We start from the raw sequence: 20,303 nt of genomic DNA, 5'->3' as shown, positions 1-20,303 counted from the left end.
TGCTTATCTACTAATTACACTGAAATTTTGTGCCTTTGGTTTGTTTAAACATTGTCTTGGAAGTCAAAGGCTAAATACATTAGTAACTGTGTAAATTCTTTCAAGATGAATAGTCAAAGTTTGATATGTTATTCTAAAAATTTATTTAAAGGCTTATAACAATGTAAATTGTGATAAAGTTGTAGCATATAGTCATAGTTATCAGACTATGCATGGTTACTAACAAAGAAAGTGGTTCTATGGCAGCATGGGATCCAAAATATCATTTATATGAAATGCAATAAATTAATAATTAATATAACCATTGTTCATATCTGTAAAAAAAACAACAAAAAAGCAATTCTGCTCCAAAAAAAATCACAAAACAAATTATTATTATGATCCACTTCCATAATAAAGAGAAGTACTGTCACCATTTTTTATTCTAATCAAATCATAAACAAAGCTAGCACCACTAACTAAAGAACAAATTGAAAACACAAGAATTAATAATTCAAAAAAAACTTATTACTGTAAAAGTTTTGATTAAAATCAAAGAAAACACGTTTTGGAGGAAACTTAAATCTCATTAAAGATAAGTATGGTCTACACAACATCCTTTCGGTGATCCCAATCACCAAGTACATTTGCTACCCATCAAACTATTTTTAAGTATTATTGCCAGCAGTTGGTAAAACAACTTTTCTTCTAAATAATAACAACCTCATTAACAATCACTTTCATAAACTTCAGTTGTATGATTGTTTACGTATTTCAAACACATTATAATTTTAGTAAATTTGCAAGACTATTACGACTTACAAAGTAAAAATTACCATGAAATTTCAGAAAAGCATTATTGAAGACAATAACATAATAATTTACAATTAAAGAATGCAACTTCTCTTCTCACAAAAATACTTTACCTTTCCTTGTTAATAACCTAATGTTTGTAAAGAAATGTGTGCAGTAGATTCTTACATACATTTTCAGAGTATAGAATAATGAAAGATCAAAAGAACTATAAAATGATGGTTAATATTTCAGTGTAAAGCTTCCAAGATCTTAACTTTTTTATTTTATTGGCTTAAATTTTCCAAAAGACATGCTTGAAAACTTTACCTCATGGCCACCAAAACACAATTTTTCAGTAAGAACAGTGCATGGAGGACACTGCTCATCATTATGACAGGTGTGCTTGGCTGGATGTTCACAGAGATGAATGCGAGCACAAGGTTGGTTGCATTCAGGTGGAAGTGTTCCACATGCAATTGGAGGGTATGTAACTGTTGCTCCACAGTTACAACTTAACTCTTCAAAACCTGCATGCAACAATCAGTTGTACATTTATTAATATTTTTCATTGTAAATAAACAAGAAACCTAAATACTTAATAACTTTTAATCTTGACTTATTATCATAAATTCACAAATATTAATACATGGTATAAACCCCAAAAATATTCTTTGTCTGAACCTAATATAAAAAAACACTGTATTTAAAGAAATGAACATAAATATCAACAAAGAAACCTGAAGGCATGATATACATCAACTTATGACCAAAGCAAGTTACCTACACATAACAAAACAAAAACATTATTCCAGTAATGAATATAGTTAATTTAATATACTGTTCTTTCTTACAACACTATGTAACACAAATTTTGTTCCTGTTATTTCTTAATTGTTTATGTCGCAAATTACAGAAAATGGCCATTATTTCCTTGAAACTTTACTTTTGTGATCTGGATAATGAAATTTAGAAATTAACTTATTTTCTATGTAAAAATGGGCAAATTTCCATGTTCATTTACATGTATTTATATTAAAGTTATACAAAAATGTTTAGAAGTGAGTAGTTTTTTGAGATTTGTGACTGTAATGTAAATCACTTTCATTTATCAGCCCCTAATATAGTCACTCATCATGTTTTTGTTACCTGCTCCTTGGAAGTGGTGTTCAAAGTCCAGTATACCTTTGTGGAAGCACTTTGCCTTGCTCCTCTGTGTATGCTCTCATGTTTTCCTTGAATTTATCAAGATGAGCATCAAGGATATGGACTTTCAGAGTCATCTCATAGCCCATTTTGTCATAGTTCTTTACAAGAGCCTCAACCAGTTCCAAATAATTTTCAGCCTTGTGATTGCCCAAAAAGCCCCGAACCATTGCAACAAAGCTGCCCCAGGTTTTTTCCCCTTTCTACTGAGCTTCTTGGGGAATTCTATGCACTTCAGGATCTTCTTTATTTGTGGTCCAACGAAAACACCAGTTTTGACCTTTGCTTCAGACAGCTCAGGGAAGAAGTCTCGAAGGTACCTGAAGGCTGCAGACTCCTTATCAAGAGCTGTGACAAAATGTTTTGTAAGACCCAATTTTATGTGCAACGGTGGAAACAATACCTTCTGGAGGTCCACTAGTGACTCACACTTGACATTGTGCCTCCTCACAGAGAACTCGGCCCATTGTGGCCAGTGCTTCCTGTTGTAGTGCACTGCAGTGTTCCTGTTGTTCTAGAGGCAAAGATAACAGGGAAACTTGGAAATGCCTCCTTGGTGACCCATCAGGAATGCCACCATTCTGAAGTCTCCAATAACCTCCCAGCCATACTCATCATACTTCAAGGCTTCTAGCAAGGTCTTGACGCTGTTGTATTCCTCTTTGAGGTGCAGCAAAAAATATTTAAATTAAGTTCAGGATTAGGGTGTGTATACCCCATTGGCAGAAAAAGTGCATGCAAACGGTTATAGGGAAAGAGAAGTTAAAGCTGTTTGCTGTGGTTCACTTCAGTAAATGATTGACGGCAGTTTTCAGCTAGTGTTCGAGGACTAACATGAGATGTGAAAGTCGTTGACATAGAGCCTGTTAGCACCACTAAGAGGGAGTTGTTAAGTGATGGCATTAACCTTGATATTGAAAAGTGCGACACTCAAAACACAGCCGTAAGGGACTCAAAGTTCCTGAAGAAAAAACAGGAAAATGTCAAACCCACATGAACTTGGAATCTCCTGTCCATTAAAAGTTTTAATAAAAATGGGAAAATGGCTATTTAACCCATATATATTGAGGTCTTGCAAAATGCCATAACTCCATGTTGTATCATAAGCCTCCTCAATGCCAAAGAATATTGATACAAGGTGTTGTCATTTGAGAAAGGCTTGTCTGAAAGAGAATGTAGTATAAGAAAATGAGGTACAACACGTGTTACAAATGTTGAATATTGCTACTCAGAATCTTCAAGATGTGGTTGTTTATCTACAGACTGTTTTTTTCACTATTTTATTTAATGTTATTTGGAAGATCCATAATAAATAAGCAATATTTTGGTGCCCACTGACCCCACCCACCATGCAGCCCTATGAGGGGATGCACTATAATGCCAAACAAGGACACTGAAGCAATTGCAGGATTTCGTGAGCACTATACCCAAACACCAGCATCAGATACAATGTCCACAACATCTGTTGAGAACATCCAACACTGGTACTTGGTTGACCCTAGCCCAAGTGAACCAGCCAACTAATACAAGGGGGGCCACCACAAAGCCAACCATCAACAAGAATTCAAAGCCAAAGTGGTGTATTAGGGTTGGACCCCTCAACCACCAGGATCCTCTCCTCCCCTTCATGGGTCACCATGCACAGCAAACATGCGAGTGGATGTTTAGATCCCAGAGGAGGTAAACCGAAAGAACAGAACCTTTCCTGGGAAGTCCCCTCACCACGTACAGGAATCCACACCGAGGGGGAGCACAAGGCTGGTTACATTTAGGTGTAAGTGTCCCACATGCAATTGGAAAGTATGTAAATTTTGCTCCACAATTACAACATAACTCTTCCAAACCTGCAAGATAATTCACTTTGGCGCTAATCTAAATAGCACTAAAGGAAAAAAGGGGTAACTTAAATTTATTTGATATTTGTCTGCAGTGATTACTAGGTTGATCAAATTGACCAAGCTTGTATAGTGTTAGGGTACAGAAAATAACAAAATATAGTTTTACCAAAAAATCTTTTTAATATGATTAAGTAGGCTAGTACATAATAGTAGGAATCATGAAGAAACCAAATGGTGAACATACAAATTGCCAATTTAAAATCAACTTTAAAATGTCTGTATAATAACAATAACTATTTCAAAGTATTCGCTGAATGAATCTAAAAGTTAATGTACTTATAAAAGCCACCTAAATCACTATACACATATTGGTTTTGACTCCTTGGCTTGTTGCTGAGCTATGCACACATCCCATTCAATGCTCTTCATCCATGCAGGTGATCTTTCAGCAGGTGGACTGCCCTTGTCATTCTACTTGACAATATCTTGTCATCATCATTGGCAGGTTGTCTTATGATTAATTCCACCACTAAGCTGCAAACTTTGTTTGAAAATACAATCCAAATGTCTGTTTACTCCCTAAGACCATGAAAAAAACTATATAGAGGAGGAGTCCTCTTACAACCCAAAAGTTATGAAGACCTAACTTTCATATGTAAGCCCTGGGATTCTAGTTCCACTTTTTTTTTAGTTGACCTTCTAAAAACCACACCTGCCTTCATACAGTCTTCCTGCAACACACAGATCAGAACTCTACCACTGGTGAGATTCTTCATGCCTTCAAACAAGACACCAGTTTATGAATTCATACAGTCCACAGAATCATATTGGTAGAACAGAATATAGTTACCACATCCAAGTGCCACTTTTGGCATGTAATTAAACTTGAGGGTAGGCTGGTAGAAATGATGATGAGTAATAAAATCAAATCAGGTATGTGTGTGCTCAAACCTGAGTTAACATAATGACTAATTTGTCAAAGTTGGGATAATATTTTATAAAGTATTAAGTAACTCAGTTTTTGTTGTTTTTTACTTTTGTTTCAATGCTTCTTATAGCATTAAAACATTGTATATTACTTGTCTTTATAAAATGATTTTTTTTTAATTATACTTGTTCATTTAGGCATTTATAGAGGATATGCTTGTTTTATGAAGATAGTTATACTTATACAGGAAGCTGCCCCTGCCCAATTTACTCACATTAGTAACATAATTAAACTTGAGTGAAAAAGGACAGATCTTCCTTTATGCATTTCTTGAACCAAAATTTCAGCTGCTTTGTTAACATATGTACCTTATATACAAGATCCAACCTGTTTTTAACATTTCATATTTAGGAAAAAGTGTGTATGATAATCAAATTATTTTACTGATAATATCTATTTCTAAGAAACATCCCATAATTTATAACAAAAGTCTAAAATGCACTTACAAAGGTTATGAACAGTAGTATTATATTTAAATTGGACAATATCTTTAAGTAAAAATTGCAACTTACTAACATTCCAACACCTGGGACAGTTACCCTTGTGACAAAGTTCTGGACAGTTATGGAGCCCACAACTGAGTTTCCTGTTACAAGTTAATGTGCATTTATGTTCACTATCCACACAACATGTGTTAAGACATTTATGCCGACCACAGTTCTTCTTCCGGTTACATCTTCTCTGGCATAACACTTCTGGCAGAGACTTCAGTTCAGTGCATGGGTATTTCTTTAAAGTGCCTCCACACCTGCATTTAACTGGTGTTTCTAACTGACAAGGTGGGCACTTTTCACTGTGGCAGATGGATGTACACTTGTGGGGTTTATCTAAAAACACAGAAAAATTTGCACTCCGATTTTGTGAGTCATTTCTTTGGAAAAAGGAAACCCAACAAAAACAATAAACTGAATTGCTGTATGCCATACAATTAAGTACCATATTAAAAGTATGTATAATATTTGCAATATTATGAATATTTTTGTCAGTTTAAGAATTTCTTTGAAATTATCAATAAAGGAAAACACTGTAAGATGTTACTGTAAGATTTTGACATTACCTAAGATTGTTAAGACAAGAGGAAATAAAATGAAAATCACTTCTACTTCATTAAATACTGTGGTTGTGTAGTTTTAGTTTTATCCAACTACAACAGTTTGTCTAAAAAAATTAACTCATGTCCATAATCTTCAAAACCTCATTAATCTATAAACACTACCTGGCAGATGTGGGCCTTTCCAATTTTAACTATGTGTAAATGAATGGATTCAACTTATCGACCATCAGTACCAACTGAGGATTTTCAATAGTAACTTTATAAATGAAATCATCTACTTCAACAGTCTGTAAACTGACAGGAGTGAGAACTTTTAATAGCTATTTAATTTGAAAAATTTCAACTAGCATTCTCATAAACATATATTCTCTTCTATACATGTAGAAGTATTAGTTACACTTAAATAGTTTGTAACTGTATCTCTCTCTCTCTTTTTCCTTTCTTTTTTGTAATCACACAAGTTAAAGAAATTTAACTGGTTAATTAATAGTTTCCTGCATGGTTTACCAAATGTAGATACAAAAAGATTTTTCCCCCACTACAAACATCTGTTTTTAGTCTATTCCTTATATACTGTACAATGACATACTAGAGCACAATATATAAAATTAGTTACATGAAAGATATTGTACCGCTTGTAAAAACATGTTACACTGAACTTGACACTTGGTACTTTTCAGTCAGCTTGAGAAAAGATAATGATTTCCAACCTTTTTGAAACTCAGTAGAGAAAATTTTAACAATCCCACATCCAGAGATATGTAAAACTTTATATCTAAAAAACTTTATTAGATAACTTTCAGTTTTATCAAAATATCAGATATCTACCCACATTTTTAATACTTAAACTTTTAATTTCTGGCTACTTGCAACATATAACCAAATGGAAATTTTTAAAGTTTATAGTATGTTACAAGTTAAAGGTATTACAGTAGGATTTATTTTACAGTAAAATCTGTAAGTTGTAATATGCTATAATTAATCATTAAATAAACTCAAAATGAAAATATTAAAGTTTAGTTCCATGTAAACACACACACATCCTATATATTTATATCAGTAAATTTCATGTTCATGCCAGTAACAAAATTAGTTAATATTTGTAACTTCCCGTACTAAATATGTTTAACTTGCAAAAATGGAAAGTTCTATTGTTCTTAATATGATTTTTCTTTCATCTGTCCAGACTGAGTTAAAAATAAATAATCATGACCCAAGTAAGAAACTTGTTAAACAGTACAGAAATTGTATGCTATCAATAAGTAAAGAGGATATGATGGAAGTAATGAAGGAGCAACTTAAGATTTTAACAACTGGTAATACCTTCAGTTCCACAAGAAAGAATCTTATCACACACTTGACCACATGATGGTACAGGATCTGTACACTTATTTCTGACATTTTCCATTTCTAACTCTGAGATTGGAGTTTTATGACAATGACAGTGAGTGACCACTTCAGGCATCATCGTGCATGGTCCACAAGATTCAGGATGGCAGGTTTTGTCACAATAATGGTTTCCACAATCCAATTGTTTACCACATGGTGCATCACAGGAATATCTATTAATTTTGTTTGTCTCCAAGGTACAAGTTACTTTTCTAAAACTCTTTCCACAGTAGCAGTCTTAAAAAACAAAAAAACATAACAGCTTTAAGAATGCAAGATGTTCAGTGTTTAAGTTAGTGAACTGTAAAGCATACAGTTCAAAACATTATGATAAAACAGAGATTATACAAGACTTGTGTATCATACTCAGCCTGAACAGATGGCAACTGCTTGTTGTAGAAACACAAGTGTGGTGGACAACATTTCAAGTCTTCCATGTAGAAGACTATTAAAACATCATCCTCTACACTTGTGTTTCTGCAATGGGCTTTTGCTATCCATTCAACTAAATTTCATCATGAATACTCTGCCTAAACAATATATAAAAAATATTTGTGTATACTTTTAAAGTTTCATTTTTCATTGACCAACTGCAAACTTTTCAGTAAGAAAATGTGCATTAACATTATTACAGCAGCTACAATTCTTTGAAAGGTAGCATAACATCACCAGTTGAAAACTTGCATATAGATGAAATACTTCCTAAAACAGTTGTGTTAAATGAATGTGCATACATAGAAATAATTAATAGTCTAAAAGAAACAATGTTAAAAGTATGTAAAGAAATATCTAAAGACACAGTGCTATGGTTTTAAGTTAAAATACTTTGTAAATGCAAATGATATTTTACATTTGCCAATAAGTAGCATGCAATATGATATATGTACTAAGTTATTTTATGACACATTATAACCAGTAGTAAGGTTATGACAATTGTAGTTTGTGACATATGTCGTGTTTACTCTTAGCACCATGTAACAGGATGCCAAATCTGGACTTGTAGTTTGTAGCACATAACATTAGGTTTAGTGTATAGCATCATTTGCATGTGCAAGCATTAATGAAAGAGTTTGAGGATGACCTTTGCCATGTAATAACTATAATAACCATAAGGTCACATTGGGAGGAACAGGTTGGCATACATGCACCAAGAATAAAAGACAAAAAATTGGAAAGAACAATTAAAAACAAACTATACATGAAGAGATAAATTAAATTTCCACATATATGCAAAATATTCTAGTGGATTTCTACAAAGAATTGAAAGGTACGTATGTATTTCCATTTGTTAAGTTTAAACATTTTATTACACTCTGTTGATAACAGATACATAATGACACATAAGAGAAAATGGAAAATAAAATATAAATATTTACCTGAAAAACAAGTGATTCTGTATGTGTAATGCTACTATGATGCCATAATTATTTCCATTTTTATTACATCTTTTTCTATCACTAGGTTAGCTGTAAGCTGTTTTTACGCAAACTTTGTTTACTTTTAAACATTCACTTTCTTTTACTGCACAACTAAGAAGAAATAAAGACATTTTTTCTTTCAAACAAAACAATTATCATGATGTTACTACATATTTAAGCTTGAAAAAATAAAAAACAATGCTAACCTGTTCAATAAAGCATTAATATTAGAATACTCACAACACTACAGTATCAATATTTTTATGCCACATGTATAGTTAAGAAAATGCTTCATTACATTGTGGAAGTACAAGGAAAGAAAAAGATTGGTTGCATTATGTAGTTTTAAGTAAGATGACACATTCAATGTGGTGTGTGTTTATATGTACAACTGATAGACTTTAGAATATTTTGCAAACACAACAAATCTTGTGGTTGATATGTTAATAAATAAATATCACTTTTTGATTCAAAACATTTCTTCAAATGAAAAATCACAACAGGTGTCTGTTCAAGTTATAAATTATTTAACTTAACCTTGCTAAAAAAATAAAATTGGACAAATTTTTGTACTGTGTAATTATTACATTTTGATAATTTTAAGGCAATAAACAGAACTTTTCTATTTGATGATAAATATTGTAAATATATATACTTTACCCAGAAAGGTTTAAATTAACAAAGATCTACAATTTTAATATTTCTGCCAGATTTTCTCCTCAAATTGAGCAGTCAGTACATCATCTAATACCAAATTAGACAGTGCAGCACTCAATGTCCTATCACTCTTGAATGAAGAGTTGTTTGATAACAGTAATTCATAAAGTTGAGTACAAGTTTAGAAAATGTGGAGAACATTTATGCAAATAACATCAGGATATTGCATGAGAATGTATTTCTTGGCATGCTGTATACTCATCATAAGGATGTTCTAATTATCAAGTTCACAGAAGGATTGCCAAGAAAACCCATGTGGCACAACAAGGGTGTTAGGACACATCTATGATTGAAGTTATTCATTTGTTACTTATGAGATGTTTACATTGAACTAGATAATGAATCAGAGGAGAGAGAGCCAATGGTTGTGATGACTACAGTGTTGCATGGCTTATCCATCCAAAAACTATATCACAAAGGCCTGTAAGAGTTTCCATAAACTGATCAAAAGCTTTACTGCCATGGCAGTCACATGGTTTCATGATGCAGATATCTTAGTTCTTTATGGGAGGAAAAAACTTTTCAGGTCCATTCTTCAAACTGCACTGTTTATTCAACAGAAGGAACTTTTGAAAACATGCCTTAAACATAAGAAACAGTTCCTACTGCACAAAACTATCAGTAAAAATAGTTTCATGACCAGCAATATAGTTTCTAATTGATACTGGGGTAGCCAGAATATTACTTGACCTTGCTATGCATTAGATTCTCTGCATGAATTGAATAATTAATGTAAACACTGTTCTTGAAATTGATGATAAGCTACAAGTAAATAGAGAGCATGCACATTGCCACTGATCTTGATATAGGGATACATCTACTGTGGATATTGTTAATTAGTTTCATTTGTGCAACAGTTCTATGTAAATATACCATCTAGTGCCAACCAGATTGTGACCAAGAACAGTGGACTACACTTGTGTAGATCAAAAAGATCATAATTGTAATGACTCAATATGTAGTGTTCCTTGAGGTACTACAAACACAGAGTAGTGCACTACCACCTCTGACTGCAGTGACAACATAAACACAAAATAAATTGTTTTATGTCCAAAATTCAGAAGATACTTATTATTTGTCATTGTGTTGGTCTATGGTTATGGACATACAACTTACAGCTATATTAGTCAACAGCAAATAATGGAGGCAGAAGTGATACAAACCAAAGACAGTGCCATATGACATTAAATTTTTAAGTCACAACTTTGAAATCCTTAAAGACTTTGTATAATTACCAGGAAGCATTATTAAGAGTTGCTGATGAGTTCTCATGAGAGTATCAACTGCAGGAACTGGTGGACTGGGTCTAACAAGCAAGTAGTACATGCACTCTTCAGGAAATCCCCCAAAAAAAAACAAAAAAAAAACAACAACAACAACAAACAACAAGTTTTAATGGTATAGAAAGTACAGCAGTAAATTATGATCATAGAGAAAGAAAATGAGCTGGATAAAATAGACTGCAGAAAATTATAATAGTGATGTTTGGATCAGGATAGAGATTGGAAAAGCTAAGACAACTTTTAAAGAAAGTACGTTATTTGGAGATGTGGACACTAATAAAACCACACTACAAATATGGGAATTAATGGTCTGTAATGTTTTATGTAGGTTTGGGCCATCCTAATTTTCTGTTACCCAATGCCATATTTTCCTATTTATAACCACAACATGTATATTTATAAAAATCTGTGTTAAATATTACATTTTTTACATAAACTGGGCACAACATAAAAATATATTAAGAAAATTTCAACTGCTTTAATTGTGCCTGATGGCAGACAAGCTGACACATTTTATTTTTCAGTCAGTGCTACAAAATAACTACCCCCCCCAAAAAAACCCTCATTTTCATTGCTCGGAAGAAACCTAAAGATGCAGTGTTTAAACACTCTCAACAAATAAAATAAAAAACAAATGTTTTGAATTTCCCTCCCAAAAATTTAACTAAATTTCTTGAAGATAAAACATTATTATTTAAACTTCCCCCCTTTAGGGTTTCTCTTTATTCTTTTTTATATAACAGTTATGTTTACACTATACTACTGCAATAAAAGCAATGATCACATGCATGATATTCTTTTATGTATGGTTTAATTCTTAGAATACAATGGTCTTAATTTGGGTGACAGATTTCATTACAAACTGTATGCTCCTGATGAAGTGCAAAGCCAAAATACTGAGCACATAAAACAAGTCATAAAGTTCCCTGAAGTTCATTATTTTACTTAACTGCACTAATAACTTAGAGTTTATGCATTTGGCTAAGCACCCTATAAGTTATTTATTAGGACTGCAGAAGGGAGGAATATGTTCTCAGCAGAGCAACTATGTTATTTATTCAACTAACTATAAACAGGTACAATCAATATGGAGAAGATTGCAGCAATTATTTTCTATCATTGTGGTTCAATGTTTGCCATATTAGCTAAGCATTAATTTCAGCAAATTGATAAACAGGGCAAGCAAACTCTTCATTTCAGTCTGAATCATAGATTCTGTAACAAACAGACACCAAGACTCGAGATAGATGATTATGTAAAATATTCTGGAGAGAAGGACACACAAAAAGACCAGTGTTAAACAAGCTTAGTCTGCAGTGTATACTAATTTAATGTATAGTATTAAGAGTACTCTGATTATTACCTCTTAAGGGCTTCAACTCTTCTGACTGAGCAAGCTGTCATGTTTAGTAATGTTTCAGAAAGTTATGTAAAAGAAAGACATAGAATTCCATGGAGGTTGCATTTTGTCACAAGTGAGAATGGTACTTGATTCATTATTGACTGAATAGGGTATAACAAGACAGAGCACTTGAAAGCACTTAGGTGAAAGAGCCAACTTTAACATTCAGTTGTTTGCACAGTTGTGTATAGTTCAGAGATGAGGGAACACACTTCATTGTATCAGCCTCAGTCTGAGGGCTTGAATGAAAGGGCAACATAAGCCATTAAGTAGGGATCAGCATCTACCATCTTGTGTATACTGTAAACAGTATTGTCTGTCCAAGCTTTCACCTGCCTGCCATTAATGATGCTCACTTTCTGTGTTACATCTGAAAAGGTGCACATGCAGACAAGGCTTAACATTCACTTTCAAAATGACAGTAGAATAGGCATGAATAACGTTGAAGCGAAGAAGGATATTCTACACTAAATTGTTAGGAATTAATCATACTATTATTCACATTTCAAAATGTTATTGAGAATAGAAATGTAGATTTACTGTATGTTATTGTTGAGTGGCTCTTAATACAACTGAAATGCTCAACAAATACTTGTTGCAGTGGGTCGTATCAGTAGCTCTGAGTAAAACCAATAATGTAACACAATGTTATTAAAGCATATGAAATCAATTTAAATTGACAGATTAACTTAAAGTTTTCCCTTAACTGAGAATATGTACTTTTGCTTGTGTATAACAATATTCAATTTTTCTCTGTTTTTTAAATGTGTGTGTATTTTATCATTTAAATACACATACATTTCATTTCAGTGGATGTAACTACACTTCAGATGACATTTTGTATAACATATTAAAAAGTTTGCCCAATTTTTAAGAAGTTCTAGTGCTAGGTAATAGAATAACACAAGTTTATAGATAATTTTAAGTATAGTAAATTTCAGTCCTGACTATAGCTAAAAACATATACAAGTTAACAGTGTTAATTTATCCCTATCAAATATAGGCCACACTTAATAAAGACTTAACTAATGATAGGCCAAACATAAATAGACTTGTATTTTGATGTCTGTGATTAACTTCTTTTGTACTATTCTAGAAATCCTCTATTTAAAAATGTCCTGTTGCAATAAATATAATGATTTGACAACAAATGTTTTCCTGGTCTCTGCTAGTATGTAACGGTGAGATACTGCACAACTCAGCAAACATTAGCTAGTTATCCTCCAACTTTTCTTGTGTTTCAATGAGTGAAGATCCTAACATATCTGATGTAAAATTTTCTGTTTGCTCAGATGCATCATAGTGGATTGGCAATAGTTAATGAACATGAAAATGATTTTCAACAGTTATGTAAGTTAGCCATAATTAAAAGGGTTGTATAAAAGAGAAAGGTACGCTTCTAGTTAGAGGTGTGGTACATACTTACAGTAAGTAAACAATCACTTTTGATTAGAATGGTCTATATATTGTATTTATTAGCACAAAAAAAAGTGAACTATGAAAGATAAGAGAGCAGCTTGATATGCACACTGAACACATCAACAAACTGAAGTTCAAAATTACTCATGAACTTAAAAGAATAGAGTGCATAAAAAGATGAAGAGGATGTGAGAAGTAAATTCTGGGCTATCAAATGAAGTTCTAAAGTAAGGTGTCTTTGGTAAATTACATGACACAGAAGATATATACACATAAATAACAACAAAATTAAAAGATATTTCAAAAATTTCCCCAACTAAAAATTCCTCATTAGTTAAGAGTAGAATGTTACCATCTACTATAACAAATAAAAACATGCACTGAAACATAATAAACTTGTTTAATAACTATTAGATGGAAAGCATTTATTATAGAAGACTAAAGCTATTTAAAAATTTATGGAACTGATAACTGTTAAATCCTTCAATGATAAACAGTCTTTGCATTATTAATGAATAACAAACATAGCAACCACCATGCAGTTAAAACTATACAAATCCATACTAATATGTGAAAAATGCAAGGAAAATTATCTTACCTTTATACTGTCAACTAATTATAAATATTTCTCCACTGCTCATCCTCTCTTATACTAAAGGCTAGTCTTACATGAATTAAGTCATCTCGTACATCCTTATAGCTGAAAACTGCTTACTGCACAGTTAATTAACAAGAAACGTTTTTCTTCAGGAATATGCTCAATTCCTACTGCAGGATGTTTGGTCAAACAATATTTCTCAACATGTTGATTGTTATAAACAAATTGTAAGTTAACTACTTTTAATAATGTATTTCTTATGTCTATATTACATTTGTATGTTAATTCAAAAATTATTTTTCTTATTCTGATATTTAACTTATTTGGTAGGGCAACTTGATGTTATTTAAGAAACAAGTTGTGAAATGTTCAAGGGTAGAAGTAATGTTCAAGTAGTCAGCTTAATTTATAACAATTTTATAACTTTATTTTTAAGTTATGAAAATATTTCATTACAATATAATTTATAGTAGTTCCTGGTTTGATTACCATCCTGCTTTTTTACATTTAACTTGTATCATATTGTTGATGGCAATGAAAATGACACAGAGTCAAAGCTCATTTTTAAACTAGTATATTTATTTTTTGCTGATGTGAAAACAATATATGACTGAAGACTGCTAATTTGTTTTTCTACTTTGTCACTGTTGCTCACAAAGCTATATTGTTTATTTCATATGAAACAACATGCAAATATCAAAGGCCCTACCAATTTGAATGCATTTGAATAAATCTTAGGTTAAGCATGAAAAAATGATTAAATTGTCCATCCAAATTATGTTAATTTCTTCAATTAACTCTATTAGTGTAGCATAAAAATGAGTAGTTAAAACTATGATTAAGTCAATTATTGTCATAAAAAAAAACAGCAATCAGTTTTCATTTATTCCAACTATCCAAGTAATCAAAATTTTACCATTACAATTTCCCACAATTATTTGATCAATTCAACATTGATTAGCTTAACTGATTAGTGCCATGCTTCAGAAAAATAAATTAATCAAAATTAGTGTTCACAACTACTACTATTTTTTATTATATTAATGTAATTGATTATCAAACTTCACTAACTGCTCCATGCTATTTGTGGTACATTTCAATGTATTTACCATATTTATACAAGTTGAACCCGTGATTACTTGTAATTGCCTGTCCAGGAAAAGTTCTAAATAAAATGAGTAGCTGCTAATGTGATGCAATCAGTTACTGCATCCATATAGTCATAAACAGAGGATATACTACTGGCAGTAGGATCTGTTTCTGAGGGAGAGAGAGAGGTAAAAGAGAGCCAGTCAATTTGGCCCAACTTAACACTGTGACACTTGGATTGAGGGGTACAAATCATGGATAATCACCCTCAAAACTACACGAAAATGATCACTGCCCTGTGGGTTACAGTCAACTCTCCAAGAAAAACAAGAGAAAAGTGAAGAGGAACAGATAGCTAGATCAATAGCAGTAAAAGACTGACTAGGTGCATGAAAATATGTCAAATAACCAGTACTGAAGATAGACAGGTTCTGATCTAAGAGCACCTGATTTACAAAATGACCTCTCCTGTCAGTATCATCATCACCACGCAATAGGGAATTGTGTCCATTAAAGTCTTCCAAGATGAAAAAGGGAAACAGTGACTGTTCTAGGAGAGCATTGAGGTCTGACTGATCATAAGTCTCCAAAGGAGACAGCTAGAGAGAACAAACTGTGATATGATCCAAAAGACACAGATGACAATGGTATACTGAGTAATGGCACAGACAAGGTGGGCATATGAGGGTCAACCAGCAATACCACCCTTCCATCACACAGCCTGTCATTCTGGCATAACGAATACTGCCAAAAGATGACTGTGTCAGCAGGTTTCAGAAATGTTTCCTGCAAGGAAAGACACAAAATGGTAGAAGCCAATCAAGGTCATAACACCATCCAAATTGAAATAAAAACCTTGACAGCTTTACTGTATTAAAGTGGCCATTTTCACTAAGATGCAGGAGAACTAGGCAAAGAGTTATTCTGATTATGACCACAATATTTTTCTCTGTTGACCTTCATGGATCCTCCCTGGGTCGAGTAGGCAGGTCTCTGTCTAAAGACAAATTCCACAATTGAGGGTTTGAATGAACAATCTTTCTGCACTTTTGAGCAAAATAAGATGAACCTGAGCAGACATTAGAAGTGGAGGCCAAATAGTGGGGACAGAGATTGAAGTAGATGTAAAGTTGTCTATCCATACAGAGCAAAAGACTTCAAATGGTTTAAGAATGACATTCTTGGAAACACAGAAAGATCTGTCTGCACTCCAACTGTAGCAGTGGAAGGTAGTGCAGCAGCATGTTTGAGATGGGGTGAAGGACATCAACTTCCAAACCTCAAGGTAAGAAATGTAATGAACAGTACATAAACATTGTATTCCTTTCTCCTCCATTCCTTATAGTAAAACCGGTAGTAAGAGGAGTAGGACCCATAATAATTGATGCAGTGAGGGTCCAATTGATACTCAAAGGTGTCAGGGCCTGTCATTATAATGAAATCAAGTTAAAGAACTACAACAGATACCTCAAACTCAAACTAACGTGGCAGGGGTTTAGTTTAGAGAGAGAGAAATCAGAAGAGTTCTCTCTCCAACTGGGGTGTTCAGGAACGTTGTGGTTCCTCTTTGTCCCCTTTCGTGAATTGTTATTGGGAATAAGTTGTTTTTTTTTGTTTATTTTTAATTAATTATTATTATTATTTTTAACTCTTTGGGTGGAGGATGTCTCTCTAAATGTTGTCTTGGGTGGAGGCAAAGGCAGCACCGGAAAGAAAGGCCGAGACCTGTCCTGAAATGAAGTCAAGCAAATGTCAACATGAATAGAATTCAAATCAAATCAAACGGCGCGATTCAGGGTCTGGCAATAAAGTTGCCTGGGATCTATAAATCCAATGCCTAAGTTTTTTGCTGTGGGGGGAAATGGGAGTGCCCCAAGAAAACCCACTTTCACAGGACAGGTGCCAGCAGATACCTCTGAATGTCTGAACCATTTATACTGGAAATATTTGAGAGGATTAGGAACATATGGCTGAAGCTGACCTGCCTTGACAAAAGCAGATGGAAGTATCAATACAAATGTTAAAATTAAGACATTTGTCAGTAGCGTAATTCCATTCTTGTGAATTGAGATATTACACAGCAGAAATGCCTTTGCTGGAGAAACCAGTGAGTATCTCCAACTGAGGGATGTTCTGTACATTCCTCTCAATGATTGTTCCTTGGAAGGAATTCAAAGTGGCATGGGAAGTAACTTCTACGGGTATATCCCCAATAGCTTTTGACCTGAGGAGTTCACTATGTGTACATGTATATATTTCCACTAAAATATCTTCAGAGCACATCCTAAGCAACTTGGGTAAGCTAGCAAGCCCCTATAATCCTTTTTGAACGAAGAAGGGAGTTAATTAAGGGAGTTTTGATTGTAGTGGTGACTGTTTGAGAGTTGTGTATGCATGGCCATTTACCAATTACACGTTTTTTTTGTTTGTTTTTACTTGTTTTTGAGGAGTGTGGAATCCATAATAAATAGAGAATGATTCAATGCCCACTGATCCTACTCACCATGCAGTTTACCAAGGAGACACACTACAGCCTTAAACAAGGACACTGCAGCAATGCAAGGGCTTTATAAACACTATACCCAAACACCAGCATCAGACACAATGTCCACAACACTTACACTGAGTTAATCCTAGTCGAACAGGACAGGACCAGCCGACTGATCCGTGAGAAGGCCCAACCCCAAGGCCACCCATTTGCAGGAATTTGCAACCAAAGTGGTGTGTTGCAGTGCTTCAAACATTGCTCAATCACCAGGATTCTTTCCTTTCATTCAGAACCCAGAAGAGATGCACTGAAAATGCAGAATCTTCTCTGGAAGGTCCTCTCACCATGTACAGAAATCCACCTCAAGGGGTACTGCTTTTGGTACCAGAAAGAAAGATACAGAATCCTAGCTGCTTGTAACAAATCACTACTGTACTTAATCAAAATGTCATGCTCCATAAGGTAATTAACTCCAGACCTCATGTGTATTACATCACAATGTATTTATTGAGTATAATGCAACAAGGTAAAAAACTGTATGGTTGCTTGTGATGCACATCAATACTTACTTCATGTACCATGCAATAAAATATAAATTTGAGGGTAACTTTGTGATACACCTTATCATGAGTATCTAATATTAAGGTATAAATTTTACATCAAAAAGAATAATCTGTCCTTATCATGATAATGACATATTTCAGAAATGCTACATTTACTTAAGACATATGTAGAGCTAATGCTGCCAAAACAAACAGCACTATGTAATAAGACAACATACAACAAGCTTCAACAATGAAGCTTTATTTGAAAGTAGGCTATATATATTTTAAAAATACATTTTCACAAACACAAAGTAAAACTAAAATCATAGTACTTCATTGGTTTCAACTTGTAGACATTGAAAATTGTGTACTTACTTTGCTCCAGTTCAACTTGACAGGGTGGACAGCTCCCAGCATGACACTGTTGACTACATACATGGAGCTTACAATTTAATTTCTTGTTACATACCCCACTACACGTCAAAGTTTCACTCTGATTACAGCGAACGTTCTGAAATTTATGTTAGTAGAAGATCATTAACAGCATTTTAGACTAAATAAGTATTAACACTATGTTAAAAGAACAAAGATAGTAATTTCAATTTACAATTTAGATTTACTTATTTTCTTAATTTCTGGGTACAAAACAAGTTTTGAAAAACAAAAAATTCACAACACTAAGTTCTTCCAGTACACTTGCAAATACAAAATAACAGCAATTATTACAAAGTTTTTAGGGCTATCTGCTATCACCCCTAATTTTTTAACTGCTGACCACAGGGATGACAACCAGTCAGGAGTAACCTACCACCTGTGATAAGGAATCAACTACCACTGTTATAAATGCAATCAAAGCTTAATATGTTGGAAATATTTTGTGGTATTTCATGAATTATAATCTATGTTGCTTGCTCCAAAATCAAGAATTCTACCATGGGATAAACCCATGCCTCAAAAAGCTATAGCCACTTAAAGTAATATCTTTTGAAAATTTTTTGAAATATCTAGGAGTATATTGGGGAAAATTATACACATACATCTGGGATTAACTTTTAATATAGTATATGTTTTTCACAAAATTTGGTATACTTTCTGTACACAGCTCTTTTTTGACTAGTCCAAATGCAAAGTGATTTTCATGATAAGATTGAAAATATTTTTTTGTCTTAAAACTCTCAAATTTCATATGCATAATATACAAAATTTCCTAAACAAATTTCAGATATGTTTATACAGTAGAACTTTGTTATTTTATCTAAACTACCTCCATATATAGTTGGTCAATTAGACCAACTTTGTAACTATGCATAAAAACAAGTTTGAAATAAATCTAAATTGAATTGCACTTTTTTCTTTTCTCCAGGTGGTGGTACTAAACTCCATTATGCACTTAACAATGCAGAATACTCAATACAAAAATTCAGACAACTTCCCATAACTATCACAATTGTTCTGACCTTCTGACTATGCAATAAGAACCATTAAAATTCCAGCTAAGTTCGTTGAGGGTTTCTTGTGAAAATAAAGTTTGAACTTAAAGTATGATTGAAATTTCTTTGTACAGAAAACAACATATTACTTGAAAGATAAAAGCCTTGACATTCTACTGGTTATAAATAATACAGTATTAAAAATAAGAGAATTACTGGTAATTTCTGAAAGAAAGGATGTGACAGGTGGGCATGACAGGAGGGATCTGATTTTCTATTTGTTGTTCCTGTAACCACGCAAGATAAAAGGGCATAAAAGTTATGCTTTTCCTGACCAACAAAAACCTTGTAATAATTAATTTATATTAAATTTCATACTTCTGGAGGGGTAGTAAATAAATTAAAGAGGAGGAGGATGCCTAGTGAGAAAATGTTCCAATTCTTAAACTAGAATAAATTCAGAATTAAAAAAAGTATTGCCATATATACATGTACAGAAAAAGAAGCCTGTAGAGAAAGTGTTAATTACCTAGAAATTTGACAGGCTTAACTGTTGATGGTAACTAGTTATTCTTACAAACCAATATGCTGAAAGGACTTTATACTTCTGTTTCCCAAGCAATCAGGTTCAATTTTGCAGCAAATGTGGATGAACACTTGTTAAAAGA

The 20,303-nt window shown here is 33.1% G+C and overlaps 1 protein-coding gene across 2 annotated transcripts in view; it reads right to left on the bottom strand.

The window, feature by feature from the left end:
• LOC143252933 (transcriptional repressor NF-X1-like) overlaps positions 1 to 20,303 on the bottom strand; it is a 97,551-nt gene that overhangs the window by 20,850 nt on the left and 56,398 nt on the right. For both annotated transcript variants that reach the window (XM_076505824.1, XM_076505825.1), the window contains exons 5-8: positions 18,581 to 18,716; positions 7,181 to 7,483; positions 5,316 to 5,630; positions 1,102 to 1,301 (exon numbers count right to left, since the gene is read on the bottom strand). In XM_076505824.1, the coding sequence (XP_076361939.1) occupies positions 1,102 to 1,301; positions 5,316 to 5,630; positions 7,181 to 7,483; positions 18,581 to 18,716 (954 nt within the window). The remainder of the gene's footprint in view (positions 1 to 1,101; positions 1,302 to 5,315; positions 5,631 to 7,180; positions 7,484 to 18,580; positions 18,717 to 20,303) is intronic.

The sequence above is a fragment of the Tachypleus tridentatus genome, chromosome 6 (genome assembly GCF_004210375.1).
Source record: "Tachypleus tridentatus isolate NWPU-2018 chromosome 6, ASM421037v1, whole genome shotgun sequence".
Classification (NCBI taxonomy): domain Eukaryota; kingdom Metazoa; phylum Arthropoda; class Merostomata; order Xiphosura; family Limulidae; genus Tachypleus; species Tachypleus tridentatus.
Note: the sequence above shows the minus strand (reverse complement) of the source record. Positions and strands in the feature narration are given on the sequence as shown.